General features: G+C 34.3%; 1 protein-coding gene across 2 annotated transcripts in view; it reads left to right on the top strand.

Annotated features, from left to right (window-relative positions):
* LOC150095403 (filamin-A-like) overlaps positions 1-18,156 on the top strand; it is a 640,838-nt gene that overhangs the window by 192,149 nt on the left and 430,533 nt on the right. For both annotated transcript variants that reach the window (XM_090410722.1, XM_090410723.1), the window contains exons 6-8: positions 4,378-4,455; positions 9,357-9,519; positions 16,855-17,055. In XM_090410722.1, coding sequence (XP_090266848.1) covers positions 4,378-4,455; positions 9,357-9,519; positions 16,855-17,055 — 442 coding nt within the window. The remainder of the gene's footprint in view (positions 1-4,377; positions 4,456-9,356; positions 9,520-16,854; positions 17,056-18,156) is intronic.

Here is an 18,156-nt window from a genome sequence, read left to right on the forward strand (position 1 = left end):
ATCCTCATAACTATCCTTGTACAGTCCTGAAACCATCTTTGTCATCCGTCTTTGTATCCTTTCCACAGTTAATTTATCCCCTTCAAATCCTGGGGACCAAATCTGAGAACAATAGTCCAAGTGTGGTCTGATCAGAGGCTTATACAACGGAATGATAACCCTCTTATCTCTGCAGGTCAGTGTCCTTCTCAAAATAGCAGCAATCCTCTGTGTTACCTTCACCACCTTTGCAATATGTCCCCTAAACTTCAGGTTTCTATCAATCATCAACCCCAGATCTCTTGTCTCCCCTACTTCCTCCAGTATAACTCCTCCCATAGAGTATGCAGCATCCCATCGATGTTTCCCAAACCCCAAGACCTTACATTTTGCTGCATTAAACTGACACCCCCATTCATTTGCCATCTATTTAGCTTATTTAAATCCTCTTGCAGGGCTACCACATCTGCACTATCACTAATAATCCTTCCCAGCTTCGCATCATCCGCAAACAACTGAATATCCCCCTGCAATCCACTGGCTATGTCATTGATATAAAGGTTAAACAATACAGGTCCTAGTACTGAGCCCTGTGGGACCCCACTTGTAACCCTCTGCCTCCTGGAAACTGCTCCACCATACACAACTCTCTGATACCTATTAGACAGCCAATCCTGAATCCAGTTGATCAATCTGACATCCAGACCCATGTGCTGCAACTTAAATATCAGCTTATCATGTGGCACCCTGTCAAATGCCTTCGCCAAGTCTAAGAAAATTGCAGTATATGCCTTTCCCTCATCTAATGTTCTTGTAACTTTATTATAAAAGGCTAGCATATTGCTTAAACAAGAGCGTCCTTTCACAAATCCATGTTGATTCTCACAGATAACATTACCCTCATCTGCCCAATGCTGTATACGGTCCCTCACTACTTTCTCCAAGATCTTAACAACTACTGATGACACACAGACTGGCCTATAATTAGACACTTCCAGTCTGTTACCACCCTTATGCAATGGCACTATCTTACCTTCCTTCCATTCCATTCCCTATAATGTAATCAGAATGGGCCATAATCTTTCATAGTCATTTCCTTTCATATGTAGATATTTTCATTGAGCATGAAAACCAATCGGTTAACCTCTAACTGGCCAGAATGGATGAAATATCAAATAACCTTTTCACATTTGTGTTTGGTGGATGTCTGCATCTTTCATGGTTCAGAGGAGTTTTCAAAGTTTTTGACCTATGTGCATGGCTCATACAGCTCATTTTAAAACTCAGTTATTAACTCAATGTTTTTATGGTGATTTTCTGTGAATCTACATTATTGAAACATATTTGTGTTAGTTGAAAATGCTAAAAAAAATTGGAATAAGCTGGTTGAAAAAATGTTTGGCTTGATAGCATATTACATAGCTGCCACTATGCCCATCATTTGCTACATGTATCATGAATTCATTACAAGATTTCAGATGATTCCAAAATGAAAGTAAGATGCTTTTTTTTATTTTTCCAGTTTTGATTATATGCAGTTCATATGTTGCATATTATTTTTGGTAAATTCTTAGTGTTTCATATTAATTTTTTTATTATATTTGAAGGAAGCCAGGTTCATTGCACCCTGAAACGTTCATTAGTTATGTTTATGAAGCCATTTTCTGTACATATATACCGTATTTTTTCCGTGTGTAAGATGTTCCCATGTATAAGACAAACCCTACTTTTTCGAATCCAAAATTAAGAAATCAGTTTTTTAAACATAAAACAGAATACGTTTAATATTTTTTTTAAATATTGAAAGTATATTTAGTAATTAGGTAATATTTTCAAGATACATACTAAGAAATTATGCATTACTCTCATTTCCGGGAATTTCGTTTTCTTCATCGCTATTAATTCCAGACATCACTTTCTTCAACCTTTACTGCATGACTGCTGTCTTCTGAATCACTGTCTATATATATGAGATCATCCTTAGTTCCATCCATGGCATTGCTGACACATTTCTTGAAAGACTTCACAAACACCTCTTGCTTGACTCCATTCCATGAGTTTAGGACTCAGTAATGGCTGTTTTTTTCACTCTTTCACTTCTTTCACTCTCTGTGTCAAGTTATTGCCTGCTTTTTGCATCCATTTATTCCATTCTTCATTCATCAGATCATCAGAGCTTTGAAGGGCTTGTTGATAGAAATATCTAGTGGCTGTCACTGACCTGTAAATCCACCAGGAATAACTGCTAGCTGTGTTTGCAAATCCACTGCAACCCTTTGTCTTTTCTGTTAAATGTGCTCAGAACTGATCAAACACAAGCAGAGTTGGCCTCTTCGAGAGCCCTCCAGGTCTTCTGGACCAAATCTTTGCAAACCAAATAGCCATGATTTCTTCATTCATCCAGCCATTCTCATGAACTTGGACAAGAATGCCAGGTGGTATGCTCTCTTTAGGATATGCTTTCCTCTTAAAAATGAGCATAGGAGGCAGTTTGGTACCATCTGCACAGCATGAAAGGACAGCACTATAGTGTGTCTTTTCATGACCACTTGTTTTGATTACCACTGTTTTGACCCCTTTCATATCAACAGTTATGTTGGAAGGCACATCAAAATTGAGAGGCACCTCATCCATGTTTGCAATCTGACTTGGTTCAAAAGCATATTTTTTCCAAAGTTTTATGACATAGGAGTAAAACTGTTGGATTTTATCCTCATAAGTTGGTGGAATTTTCTGGGCTAACTTGGTTTGTGTTTTCATGGCCAACTCTTCTCTCCTCATAAAGTTGAAGCACCATTTTGTCTTTCCTGTGAAATCAACAATGTTCATTTCTCTTGCAAACCTTTTTGCCTCATATTGAATAAGCTTGGTTGACACACACATCCCACTCTGGTGCTGCTCCATAATCCAAGTCTTAAGCCTCTGCTCCAAGTTTGGTCATTTTGCTGGTTTTCCTCTTAAGGCCCTCTTCTTTTTTGGCACCTTGAGTAGTTGTTTTTCCTGTTTTCTCCACTGTCTAATCATACATTCAGTTGGTGGAGGTCTCTCTGAAACTTTATTTCCATGTTCTTTTGTGTAATTGATGACTTTTAACTTGAATTTTGAAGAATATGACAATAATTTTTTATTTTCCAACATTTTTATGGGCTAGTGCTCAAAATATTGTTAATGCATTAACTTACCTCGCCAACAAGTTGCAGACGTATGAATGCCTTCAGAGTTCTGATTGGTTTATTCAGAATCAGCCGTTATTGACTTCAATCGACAGAGTGAACAAAGGCTAGTAATTGGCGGAAGCCTGTTCTCTGACACATGGTACCTGCAGTTTCGCCACAGCAACTGTGGGTTTCTCAACTGGATACCCCCCAGTTTTAGGTCTAAAAATTTTAGAAAAAGTATAGTCTTATACACTATACTTTATTCTTATTATATTATATAATAAGAATAAATAAAATATAATATAATAAGAATAAGAAATATATAATTCTTAAAGTATATCTTTAACCTATTATGAGCATGTAATATAATAGTTTGACCTTATTTCATACATAAATACTGAATTTTCATATTAAATTTTGCTATTTGTTGTTGTTTAGTTTCATATTAAATTAGCTTGAAAGAGTTTGCATTCTTGTTTTGGAATTGCTGGGTTGTGGGATTCAGATCCCTCTGGCATCTATGTTTCTGAGTTCTTAGGTGGTAGATTTTCATCACGTAATGTTAAATCATCATTCTGACTTAATGGAGGCTTGAAGTTGTTGAAAAAAGTACAGGACAGAATTCCTACATTATCTGACTCTTAGCTCATCTGCAGAATAACATGCTATACATTTTCAACCTTTATGGGTGAATTATCTTACAAAGTTTTTCTAGTAAGTGTTCTCTGTTTTCATAAACTTTGTGTTGTTTCTATGAAAGATTCTATGAGTCTTTTTTTTTTTTTTTTTTGCCTTCATTGTAAATTTTTCTAGTATAGCCCATTTCTCAATGAGTCGCTGACTCCCTGGAGGTTTCTCTTAATAAAAATAACTTTGTAATGTGTTTTAAATAAATATTATAAAAGTAAATAAGTATATGCATTTCCATTAACCATTCATAAATGTGATGGGTGCTTAGAATATGCTTCATTGTGGCATTTCCCAGAAAAAATATTGAATGTGAAGATAATTGTGTACCTACTAATCCATTTTCCTGTAACAGTTGTCATCATTGGGACATTAAAAAACCAAACCTCACACTTTGCTTTTAATTTTATTTTCTTGTTTTGAGTTATGAAGTTATGAGCCTAACGATACTATATTCATTTTTGCACACTGTTCTCACCAAATCTTTTAATTATTTTTATATCATTTTAGCACTTATTTATGTTTCTTATAATTTTGTATGCTTTGTTTTTAGGTTCAAATAAAATTTAATGATGATCGTAGCAAGACATACACAGTGACATATACTGCAAAAACTGAAGGTCCTCATAAGGTAAATTTTTCATGGAAAATCTAAGTTTATGAACAGTTGTCTTATTTCCTAAGACAACCAACAGTTTTCAAGTTATTAGTTTGGGTTTACTGATATCTGTGCCTCCCCTAAGTTTTCCATTACATTTGATCGCAAAGGAATGTCTTCCAGTTACATATTACCATAAATTAGCATTGATTAACTCAAAATATGAAAGGTTTTTAAGGAAGCAAACTTAATTTCTGGCACTTTGCTATATTTTGAAATTAAAGAAAAATAACTGATAAAGAATATATATCCATATTAAATGCACCTCATAGTGCAACTGGCATTGATAATTCCATTTAGGTGAAAAGACCTAGGTTTGAATTTTTGAATGCAGGCAATGTTTGTAGGAATTTTATTTTACTTAGACCTTTTGAACTGGAGATGAATAAGTTGGATATATATGGAATAACTAGTCTTATACAGAGGTAGGCATCTCCCCCCCCCCCCCCCCCCCCTCCAAAAAAAAGTCTTGGTCTCTATAGCCAGACAAACTGGCCATAGAAAATGCAGTAACTGAAATAGGTAACTATCATTACCAATATTTTAGGTTTATGAAAAACTGGTTGTAAGGAAGTTTGTCAAACAAGCATTTTAGATCTAATATGTAAAGGAAAGTGGGATTGGATATGTAATAAAAGTTATTGTATATTGAATGTAATGCTTGATTTCGTAGGCCAAAGTTTCATGCTGTACTTATTAATTTATGAAGAACTAATACAATACCAATGTTTTATCACACTTCTGTGTGATTTCATTGGAATGGATATAAAAGTACCAAGAAAATTGCTTGAAAATTGAATTGTTATAGAACGTGGCAGTTGCTGATGTGGGGCTTTGTCTGCATTTTTAGGTGACAAATTTAGGTGCAGAAAAGTCAATAGTAACTGTTTGAATGTCTGTCAAAAACATATTAGTATATCTGACTATGAATTTACATATTTGAATCTTAGATTTTTTGTTTGTTTGTGGAGGGAAGTAGATAATCTTGAGATGGTTGGAAAGGAAGTGGATTTAAGATAATGTATGTGAAGATCTGGGAGATTTGAAAGGTATGTTGGAAATTATGTAACTGAGATTGAAAGAGTAGATATTGATAGTCGGAATTAGAAATATATACCATGTTGATGAATGATATGATAGCGAGAATGTACAAAAAGACATATGGAACATGTAGATTTCTGTTAAGAATAGCTTGGAGGATGAAAGGATTTATAGGCTAGAAATAAGATGTTGAATTAGTATAGGTAGAGATCTGCAAAAATTATTTTAATAAGAGCAGAATTAGAAAATCTAGTGGTTCAGATAAAGGAGGTCAGGGAATGTGGTACTGGAAATATTTCAGTTCATATATAAAATGCAATGATTACATATGAATGTCTTAAATATTAAAAATAAGGAAGTTTTTAGCCTGGATAATCAGACTATAAGTAATTGGTGTTAGTGAAATGTGACTGAGTTTAGACGTCTCGGCAGGAATAGACACCAGGGGTATTGTATTTAGAAGTATTGCTAATGAGAGCAGAAAAATTATGTTAATGAAATAAAATATTTTAATCATAGTTAACAGTCTGATTAACTTTAACCATTAAAATTATTAATCAAGTGACTCTTGAAATTACACTTATATTAAAAAAATTTTTTTTTTAGATGGTTACCCAATGGTAATCACATTTAACAAATGTTTCTTAAATTTGTTTTTGTACTTATCTCTAATTACTGTATAACATTTATCACACTTGCGTTATACTCGTATGTTCAATATTAAATTCTTTTGTAACATATGCTAAGGATTTATCTTTAATTGATTATCCACCACAATTGTTCAGTTTTAATACTGCACCTACTTATTTTTTTCTTTCTTTCATCAGAGAACCATACAAGTATGAAATAGAATTAACTACATTAGAAAAAAAAAAAAGGAAACTTATATTCATTAAAGTAATGAATTTATCAGCAAATTGCACATGATTCATCTTCAGAATAGTTTTGAAAATATCTCTCCATTACTGAATTTAGTACCTAATCAATTTTTTAAAGATCTTAGTCGCTGCTCTAGAGGTATATAGTTTGTTCCCACCGTTTTAACACAACTCGTGCAGTGGAACTATTTTGCCCTTTCTCCATGTCTGTGGACTCTTTTAGCATTATGGCTTAAAGTGAACAGCCAAGTCATTACTGTTGACAGTTCTCTTGCACATTCTCTTGGCACATAGCTGATATACTATCTAATCCTACTATTGTTTCTGCCATCAAAGTTTGCCATTTATATTAGCACCTGCAATTCATCCATTTATATCCTTTCATCTTTTACATATAATGTTATCAGGTAACATCTTTCTACTTGGATGATATAATGATGGCATGGTATTCACTAATGTAGGTATTATTTTTGGTCCAAGGAAGGGATGTATTTATTTTTTAATTTTGTTCATTTTTGCTTACATTCACATAATTCAAATTCCCTATTTTATCTCCAGGTAACATTCACTTGTTTCTTCATTATATCAAAGAATTATTAGCTCATTTTAAAACCGAAGGATTTGAAGTCACTATTGTTCATAATTACATATTAAGGAAACAAAATTAAACCAGTATATACGAGGGTGGTATGAAAAGTTCTCTGCCTCAACCATAGGTGGCAACACTATCGGCAAGAGATATTTTTTTTAACTTGGTACATCTGTCATAAGTATCCATGTGAAATTGCAAGTCATTCTATCAAATAATTTGTTTTATACAGCCGTCTGAAGCAAAAAGTGTTGTCTGTATCCTTTGAAATGGATAAAATTGAGTATCATGTGGTTATAAAATTCTTTGTAAAAGAAGGCTTAATGCCAAAAGAAATTCATTCAAAGTTCATAAAAGTTTATGGGCAATCTTATCCTTTGTTTTCGACAATTAAGAAATGAGCTGCTGATTTTAAACATGGCCATATTAGCCTTGAAGATCCATGTGAAGGATGTCCAAAAATGTAACAACACCAGAAATCATCGATCAAGTGCACTATATGGTATTGGGTGACCGGTGAGTCAAAGGGTGTAAAATTGCTGAGACTATAGTCATTTCAAAAGAATGTATAGGATATATTTTGCATGAAGAATTGCAAACGAAAAAGCTTTGCACAAGATGGGTGCAACGCTTGCTCACAGCATCTCAAAAATGCACTCGCATGAAAATCTCTGAACAGTGCTTGGAGCGTGTTAACAAGAATAAAGCTGATTTTGTGCATTGATTTATTACTATGGATGAGTCTTGGATACACACCAGAATCCAAACAGCAGTCAAAACAGTGGACAGAAGCCAGTTGTTCAATGCCATAGAAGACAAAGTCAGTTCCATCAGCAGGAAAGGTCATGGCATCTGTGTTTTGGGATGCTAAAGGCATTTTGTTTATTATCTTGAAAAGGGTAAAACAATAACTGGGGAATATTATTCCGATCTTTTAATCAGACTAGACGAAAAAATTCTTGAGAAAAGACCCAGTTTGCAGAAGAAAAAATCATCTTTCATCAGGACAATGCACCTCCCCACAAAAGTGTTTTGGCAATGGGAATATTAAGGGATCTGCACTATGAATTGTTGAAACATACACCCTATTCCCCAGATTTGGCTCCCTCTGTCTTCTGTCTCTTCCCAAAACTAAAACTCTTCCTCGCTGGTCAGCGTTTTTCTTCGAATCAAGAAGTGATTGCAGCTGTAGAGGAGTATTTTGCAGATATTGCTGAGAATCACTACAGGGATGGGATAATGGCACTGGAGCATCGCTGGAATAAATGTATTAGTCTTAAGGGAGGTTATGTTGAAAAATAACAATTTTGAAATTATAAATCTGTTTTTTCATTGTTAGGCCAAGAACTTTTCAGACCACCCTCGTATATTCATTTATTCATGCACATACAGTGTAATTGTATGCTTTCCTTGCACATAAATAACAAGGAATAACTTATTTCTTTCATTAAACACTTGCTTAGTGACAGATAAGTTCTGAAATTGTATTCATAATAAAGAAAAAATTCAGAATACTATTCTTTATTCTGACTAAAATAACTGTATGATGTATAAATTTTAACTTTTCATGAAAAATGAAGCAACAGCCATTGACAGTTTGCTTGGATTTAATTGTTCATGTTCCATTTTGCCACCAGCAACAGTACAGCTACTATAAATAATCCTTGTTTCTTATAGTAAGTATCGTTTCTTGCCTTCTGAAGTTACCACAGTAAAATGTTAGCTGAGTCAATAAATAAATAACTTGACAAATGAAAATTTCACTGTAGTATTGCATGTTAGATCAGTATACTATAGACATGATCATTTCTTAGCACTTGACAAATTATATTGAATAATAAAATAGTTTCAGTTGACAATAAATTTTTCAAAAAAAAAAAAAAATTATCATAGAGATAGTGAGCAGTGCAAAATGGGGTGGGGGGGAAACAGCAATATCTTTTGCTGCAGTAATGGTTATGCAACTCATCTTTCTGAACATTAGAAGCAAGAGCTCTTCAGATGTTCACTATGGCACACTTTGTATATTGACGAATGGAAGGAGGAAGAGAATGTATAGGCAACAGCCTATACTTGTCGGCAGCAGCCAAATCTCTCTCTCTCTCACACACACAACAGAAGATGTGGTTTATTACATATTCTGTCTCATATTAGACTTTGTGCTGTTCAAGTATTTGGATACACCGAAAGATAGCATCAATCTAAAGCTATTTGATTCTAATATATCTAAATATATTAGATCATATTACATTTAGTTTTCATGACTGGGAGGGAAAATTGAGCATTTTGATAGGTTTTCATTGATGCTATCTTTCGGTGTACTTTTAAAAACACTAAACATCCTAATTAACTAAACAATTTTACAGGTTAAAGTAATGTTTACCGGCAAGGAAGTTCCAAAGAGTCCTTTCAGTGTTATGGTTGAAGGTCATGCTGGTGATCACAGCAAAGTAACTGCCTCTGGTCCTGGACTGGAACCAACAGGAGTGATGGTTGGCAGACCAACATATTTTGATATCTTTACTAAGGGTATGTTTAGAATAGTAAATAATGATTATATTATCATTAATAGAATATTTTTTTATCATTATTATAATAATGGTTATATACAAGAACAGTCCAAAAGCTTGCTGAACTATACTGAACTAGAATAATTTTATAATCTTATGTGCAGAACATTAGTATTGTGTTTTCCTTCCTTGTTATTATTTTTATTACTACTGCTCAACTGCCATAAAGTCTATCCTTTATCCTCATGTAATAGTATGAGGATAAAGGATAGCCCTAGTTTTCACTTGCTATTTTCGGACTTTAATTTTTCCAAAATTCAGGTCAAATATGCATTTAATCAGGGCTGACTTATGTTTCACTGAGCGAAAAAACATGATTTGCAAGGCTTTTTATCATGACATATTTAAGAAAATCATTTTATTAAATAGAATAAGTGTGAAGTTGTGCTTAGTTTGCAATTCCTCATCTTGAGCTTTGCACAATGTAGTCAACACTTCCTTGTCTTATTAAGATGATTATTGTTCAATAATTCATATTGTTTTTATTACTATTTGCAGTATATCCTTCTAAACTTCAGTTCACTGTTTACCATTGCTCTAATGGTAAACTGTATCCTATCCTATCCTGCTGAACTTTTTGTAATATAACAAAATCTTTATACTAAGCAATATTTAGTTGTCATTCTCACTCAGTAGTATGGCTATATGATTATGTTACTTTTCCTTTCCTTTGTGCATGCTGTTTTTATTTTCTGTCTTGAATATCAATCAGTGTAATAGAATGTCTCTCTTGAATATCAAATAGGCATTCTATCAATTTATTCTATTATTTTCTATTTATTCTAGGCATTCTATTGTTAAGCTGTTAATGATCAGTTGTGGAATGACTGCCTATCCCTTAGCAACGGCTAGAATTAGGCAGGCATATATTCAGGGTTTGTTAGGTATTGCCTCACATCCAAGAAATTCATAAAGAAATAATTTTGAGCAATTATTAATTTTAAATAGTTACAAACTGTTCAGTTATCAAGACATTTGGTGTGACTATAAATCTGATAAGGCAAGTGTTGTCGTCAAGCTCATTGAGTAGTCACGTGTGAAGCAAAAGAAATGTGGCTCCCTATGCAGAGTCTGTGATGGGGATCAACATGCATAATGACTGAAATTTTACTGGAATTAAGTGTTCATGCTCACAGATAGCCTAGTTCTATTCATTAGATTCCTGGCAGCTGAGAAGCAAATTACTTCTTGTGGTTTTTTATTAGATAACTATATTTTTGTTTTTTAACATTTATTTGTATCCTTCTCAATAATGAAGAGACAGTGTTGAAGTTATTTTATGTACATGTATTTTCAAACTGAGAATACAAGATTAAGTTAAAAATGGTGAAAGATGGTAAACCAGTTAGCTTCTTCCAAATTTGTCGTGCTCATCAAGACAGAAAAAATATGAAACAGTAGAACAGATGGATACTGTGAAATTAGTTGAATGTTTTCTGTTGACCATGTCTACTGTTCTCGAGGGAGACTGGTGTGAAATAAACATAGGTTTGCAGATCACAGCTGTTTAACAATAGCATAACAGAAACATGAGGGATGTCAGTCATATTCAATTATTATTATTATTTTTTTCATAAAAATCTTTGGTAGACGAAGAATAGGTATGTTATTTGACAGCCACTTCCAAGTTTAGGTAAGCCAACATAATGAGCAAGTAAAAAAAAATAAAAAAATGAGAATTTTTTTATACAAATGTAATCATATTTTTAATAGTGTTTTCTTATTACACTATTAAAACTGAGGTTGTACAGAAGAAGATTCAGAGAGGGAAGATTGTGTGTGTTGCCCAGGTATGATAATCATGAGGTAAGGAGAAGAGCATTAATAATGAATAGTATGATAGCCTGAATGTGTGAGAAGAGAGGCTTGGAATATGTGAGTGATTGGAGGGCATTTGAGGACAGAAAGGAACTATATGTGAGAGATTGCTTACATTTGAATGAGGAAGGATGTAGGCATCTGGAGAGATTGCTGTTCTCTGAATGAGAACAGCAGGAAACTAGACTTATTATAGGGATGGTAGCTGGGGTGGCCTCTTGTGGGAATACATCGGGTAATGCTGAATCCAGTGGAGTCTGGAGGGGATAACGATAGGTATAGAAATTTTTATTCTTTATACTAATGCCGGAATAAAGGAGATGAATTGGTGGTGCTGATAGCATCAGCCGGTCCAAAGATTATTGGAATCTCTGAGATGTGGTTGATGGAAAATGATATACTAACAGGAATAGAAGTAGCACGATACATTTTTTTGACAGGATAGGAAGGGAAAATGAGGTGGTAGAGTACTGCTTATGATAAGTGATGAATTATGTCCTCTCAGAGTGGAGGATTTGGAGGGCAATGGTTTTGAAGGCATATGGTGTGAGGTAGAGGTGGACAAGTTAGGATATATAGTGGGGGTGTTGCTATAAGCCAGGAGGCATGTAGGGAGAAGAGCAAGAGATGTTTAGGCAGTTGAGCTTGACAAGTGCAAGAAGAATGATTGTTATCGGTGATTTTAACTACAGCAGTATAAATTGGGAAGAGGAAACTGCATGTAGTAATAAGGAAATGGAATTTCTAGAATTCTTGAGGGACAAATGTCTTAGGCAACATGTAGTAGAAGGAACATGATGTTCAAGAGTTTTGGATTTGATCATAGCATCAGAAGAGCTGATTATAACTGAGATGGCATTTCTACCCCCAGTTGGAGAGAGTGACCATGTGGTTTTGACTTGGAAGATGAATAGACATGCAGGAGTATCAAAGAGAAAGGAATGTATGTGGAATTAAGGCAGGTGATTATGTTAGTCTTAGATATCAACTTGGGGCAGTTCCATGGGGGGGGGGAGGAATTGGAATGGCGAGATATCATTAGTGATATTGTGAAGGAATATTTATTAGCACAATAGTAAGCTGTATACCACAGGTGAAGAAGAGGACACAATTTGGCATAAAGTGGATGAACAACATCAAACAGGAACTGTAGGTTAAAAAGAAGTTATGAAAGAGATATAAGGAGAAGGATGGAGAGCAGATGCATGAAGAATATAAAGCCCAGGCCAGGTGAGTGACTAATATGGTAAGGAAGGCAAAACTGGAATATGAGAAGAGATTGGCCCTGAGATCCAAAGAAAATCCTAAGGGATTTTTTATCTATGTGGCCAGTAGAAGGAGAAATGATTGTGGAAGAATGACATCGTTGGATAAAAATGGGAATAGAGTGACTGATTGCAGAGGACATAGTGGAGTTGTTCAATGAACACTGAACAACTTCACTATGTCCTCTGCAATCAGTCACTCTATTCCCATTTTTATCCAACGATGTCATTCTTCCACAATCATTTCTCCTTCTACTGGCCACATAGATAAAAAAAAAAAAAAAAAAAATCCCTGGAATATTTCATCCTGGAGAAGTAGGTTTTAATACTAGAGGGATGGGGAAAGTTTGAGGTTTAGAAGTGCAAGAGGAGAGTGTGTTTCAAATACTGAGTACTCTGGATGTCGATAAGTAGTGGGACTGGATGGAATTTCACCACGGTTTTGAGAAAATGTGCTAAATAACTGACAGCTCCATTGACCTGACTTTTCAATGAAACTCTATCCAAGGGAAAGGCACCGAAGGAATGGAAGGAGGGTAAGATAATACCATTGCATAAGGGTGATAGCAGACTGGAAATGTCAAATTATAGACCAGTTTGTGTTTCATCGATAGTTACGATCTTGGAGAAATTAGTGAGGGACCATATACAGCACTGAGCAGATGAGGATAATGCTATCTGTGAGAGTGAACATGGATTTGTTAAGAGGCGCTCTTGGTTTAGTAATATGATTGCCTTTTATAAGAAAGTGACAAGAGCGGTTGATGAGAGAAAGGCATGTTCTGCCTTTTTGGATTTTACAAAGGCATTGAACAGGGTACCACACAACAAGCTGATATTTAAGTTGCAGCACATGGGTGTAGATGTCAGGTAAGTGAATTGGATTGGGAATTGGCTGTCTGATAGATATCAAAGTTGTTTATGAGGGAGCAGTATCAAGGAAGCAGAAGGTTACAAGTGAGGTCCCACAAGGCTCGGTACTGAGATAGAGATAATGTATTGTTTGATAGAGTATATTGTTTAACCTTTATATCAATGACATTGTCAGTGGATTGTAGGAGGATATTAAGTTGTATGCAGATGATGCAAAGCTGGGAATGATTATAAGTAATAGTGCAGATGTGGTAGCTCTGCAAGAGGATTTGAATAAGCTAGATAAATGGACAAATGAACGGGGGTTTCAGTTTAATGCAGCAAAATGTATGGTCTTGAGGTTTGGGAAACATCGATGGGACGCTGCATACTCTATGGGAGGAGTTATACTGGAGCAAGTAGGAGAGACAAGAGATCTGGGGTTGATGATTGATAGAAACCTGAAATTTAGGGGATATATTGCAAAGGTGGTGAAGGTAACACAGAGGATTGCTGCAATAATGAGAAGGACGCTGACCTGCAGAGATAAAAGGGTTATCATTCCGTTGTATAAGTCTCTGATCAGCCCACACTTAGGCTATTGTTCTGAGATTTGATCCCCAGGATTTGAAGGGGATAAATTAACTGTGGAAAAGGGTACAAAGGCAGATAACAAAGATGGCTTCAGGACTGTACCATGTTAGTTATGAGAATCGGCTGAGGGATTGTGGACTGCAGAGTTTGGTGGATAGAAGAAGGAGAGGTGATATGATTGAGACTTTTAAACTGTTGATAGGTGGTTCTTTCGCTTGGTTGAACAGTGGGAAGGAGTGATGACAAGAGGCAATCCCTGGAAGTTACGAAAGGAAACTGTTTGCAAGAGGGTGAGGAGTGGTTTCTTTGCATGGAATGCATTGCCTGATGGAGTGGTGAGAGCTAGAATGGTTAATGAGTGGTATGATAGACTTTGTGTTTCTCAGGGGGACCTCCCCTCGATGAGTCTTGATAGAATTTGTGTTTCTTAGGAAGGATCTCCCATGATGAGTCTTTTGACTCCATGGAGGCCTAAATAATAATAATAATAATAATTAGTTTCATCAATATAATACACAGCCTGTGCTCTCTTCGACCCAAAGTGCATCACCTTGCATTTGGCCACATTAAACTGACAACCATTTATTTTACTGCTAGTTGATTTAAGTTTTCTTGCAGGATCTCTTCATCACCTTCATTTACCATCCCACTTTCCAGTTTATCATCATCAACAAATAACTGAATATTTCCTGTCAAATCATTTAACAGGAAATATTCATTATGTACAATTAAACAATAGAGGACCAAGTATTGAGGCCTGTGGTACACCACTAGTCGCTTGCCTTCTCCTGGACTCAGCACATTCATAAACCACTCTTTGATATCTGTCCATCAGTCACCCTCTAATCCAAATCGTCCATTTCATGTACATCCCCATTTTCTCCAATTTATACAATACAATATACAATGAATCTTGTCACATGCCTTTGCAAACTCTAGCAATATCATTGAGTACTTGTTTTCCTTATCCAACTCCATTGTCACTTTATTATAAAATGTAAGGAAATTACTAAGGCGAGACCTACTATTCACAAAACCATGTTGTCCCTTATAGAGTATCATATTCCTATCCACCCAGTCCTAGAGTCTGCCTTTCACCAATTATTTCAACATCTTAACCACTCCTCCTGAGATGTTTATTGCCCTATAATTTGCTACTTCTGTCCTTTTTGCTTAAATTAACCAGCTTGGTCAGAGGAGCTGATAATTCCCCTTCAATTTCTTTGAAGTACGTGGGCTGATATGCCTTCTAATCCCATGGCTTTGTTTGCATTGAATTTCTGCAATATTTTAAGCACTTCTATTTCTTCAGTGTCAATTTCCTCTCTAGTCAGTGTCATCACCTAGATGGCACACTCCTACAAAATGCTTGCTCAGTAATTCAACTATTTGGTTTGCTTCTGTTACCTCCTCATCATCAGTACTTTTTAAAGTCATCCTTCCATAGTCATTCTTCTTTTTACCTGTTGCATAGGAAAAGAACTTTTGGCCTCATCACCTGGCTTCCTCTCATATTTAGCTTTGGCCCTTCCTTATCATAAATTACCCTTCTTGGCTGTGCCTTGTACTTCTCAGAGCATGCCAATCACCTTTTTTTTCTTTATAATCCCTCTACAGTTTTTTCTTTGTCTGCAACTTTTGTTTAATGAAGCTGTTCATCCATCTAATTCCTACCTGATTTACCTTTCTTACTCTGGGTATACATTCTGATACAGCTTTCTTCAAATATTTCTTGACTATTTCCAATGCAGAAAATTGTTGATTTTAAATTTAAAAGGCCAACAGGACAAAATGTGTAATGGTTGCTGCTAGAATCCAGGGGATATAAGGGAGAATGTAATTGAAATGCACTGGCAATTTATCATAATGAGTACAGGTTGAGTAATTATGGGAGATATCAACTATGAGAACATTGACTGGGAGGAGGAATGGTCTCAGGAATTAAAGGAAATGGAATTTATCCACCTGCTGAGAGATAATTACATGAAACAGCATGTAAGGAAAGAGACATGAGGTTTGAGAGTGTTGGATTTGATCATAGCATCAGAGAACTTAACAGTAACCAATCTAGCTGTTGGCCTTTTAAATTTAAAATCAACAATTTTCTGCATTGCTTAATGCAATATACATCATTCACACTGTCCCCCATTTGCTTATTAAAATTAAACATATTAAAAAATAGCCAAATGTTTAGTATACTTTCTCATTAAAATGACTTTATCTGAATAAATATCTTCAAATTTCTTTTTGAAGCTAAATTATTTATTTAGCTTCAAAAGGCTAATATAAATTAGCCTATAAAGAAATTTGAATTAGCCTATAAAAATGACATAATGGATTGAAACCACCATTTGTTTTCAGTCTCTAGGAGTCACTTTAGGGAGAGCTGATTACATAGTTTTTCATTTTTTTGTGTATGGTCGTGAATTTAGTAAATATTCGATGACCCTTACATATTCCTTCATTTTACATATTACTATTCTTTTACATATTCTTTATTACTTATTCTATAGTACTTATACTATTCTTTTACATATTCTTTATTACTTATTCTATAGTACTTATACTATTCTTTTACATATTACTTACTTACATATTCCTAGTTTCATGTCATGCATTTATAAAATAAATATTAGACATTAGTGTTTTTTTTAAAAAACATAATTACAAAGTATTGATAATTTTATTATAAATTGCATTCAATTTCTATTTGAATAAAATATGGTTTTACATAGTTTAAAATTTTTCTGGTTCATCTTCATTAGATGCTGGCAAAGGTCAAGTAGAAGTTATTATACTCGATCCTAAAGGTGATAGAAACACAGTACCTTGTCGTGTTAAAAAAGTATCTGATGATGTCTATCGTTGTGAATATGTAGCTCAAACTACTGGAATGCATTCTGTTAATGTCTTCTTTGCAGGACAACAAATTCCAAAGGGACCTTTCGGTGTTAATGTTACTCCAGGTAAAGACTTTTTAAATACTCTAGTTAAAAAAGTACGCATTGTTTATTTTTTGAATATTGCACAAAATAAATACTGATTCAAAAAAAAAAAAAATAAAAAATAAAAATTGTAATCATCATAATTAGAATTTAAAAATGGAGTCATTGTTTGTGAATTATAATATTGCAAATCAGAATTTAGTAGGTTATGAAAAGAGGAAACCTTTAAGAACTCTATAAATAGGATTGCAAACTTCTTTTCTTTGACCATTTCTTGTCCCTTTTAGAGAAGGAAATGGTGAATTTTCTGATCTTATATTACAAAAACTTAATTTCTGCAGTAAGTTTTTTCCAAATTTAAAGGTTAAATAATTTTTTAAAATTGTTAATTCAATGTATTCTGTTTAGAGCTATGGCTTCATTCTGGAATAATTGATATCTTACATTTCATTTCCTGTGAATGCTATGAATATAACTATCCACTGTAATATACTATTCTTTTGTTCCCAGAAGTTCACTTATAGTGAGAGTCATCTGTAAAATAATAATGGAGGTATCTAATATGACGACCATGAAACATTTTTAACCTAAGCACGAGTCTGGAGGTTGAAATCTCATGTTAATGAAAAGATATGAAATGTTTCTACACTATACCAGATTTCTACTACCTGATGGCACTATTAAAATTATTGGCTTTTTTTCAGAGGCAGATGAGAATGAATTCCTGCTATCATCCATATGAATACTTGCAGCATGAAATGCTTGCGAGCCTGGTTGGCTGAAGGTTAGCATATCTGCTTTCTATCTCTATATGTTGGTTCCATGTTTGGTCTCAGATTATGTAAGAAATAAATAGAAATGCAAAAAATAAAAAATAAAATGAAGTAAAAAAAAAATTAATAAAAATAGGAAAATTTGTGAGTGGAATTCACATTAAAAAAATTACATAAATACTCCTTCCTCTCAGAAATTGTCTGTTATCCCACAAAATAGGCAAACAAGCCAGAGAAATGTGAAATTAAGATGTAATATATTAAGATATGATATATAATACAATATAATATACACATGATATATAATAATTAATATATAATATATCTAAATATAATAAAATATAACACT

This window comes from Typopeltis vanoorti, chromosome 20, assembly GCF_054136105.1.
Source record: "Typopeltis vanoorti isolate ZY-2024b chromosome 20, IOZ_Tvanoo_1.0, whole genome shotgun sequence".
NCBI classification, from domain to species: Eukaryota; Metazoa; Arthropoda; class Arachnida; order Uropygi; family Thelyphonidae; genus Typopeltis; species Typopeltis vanoorti.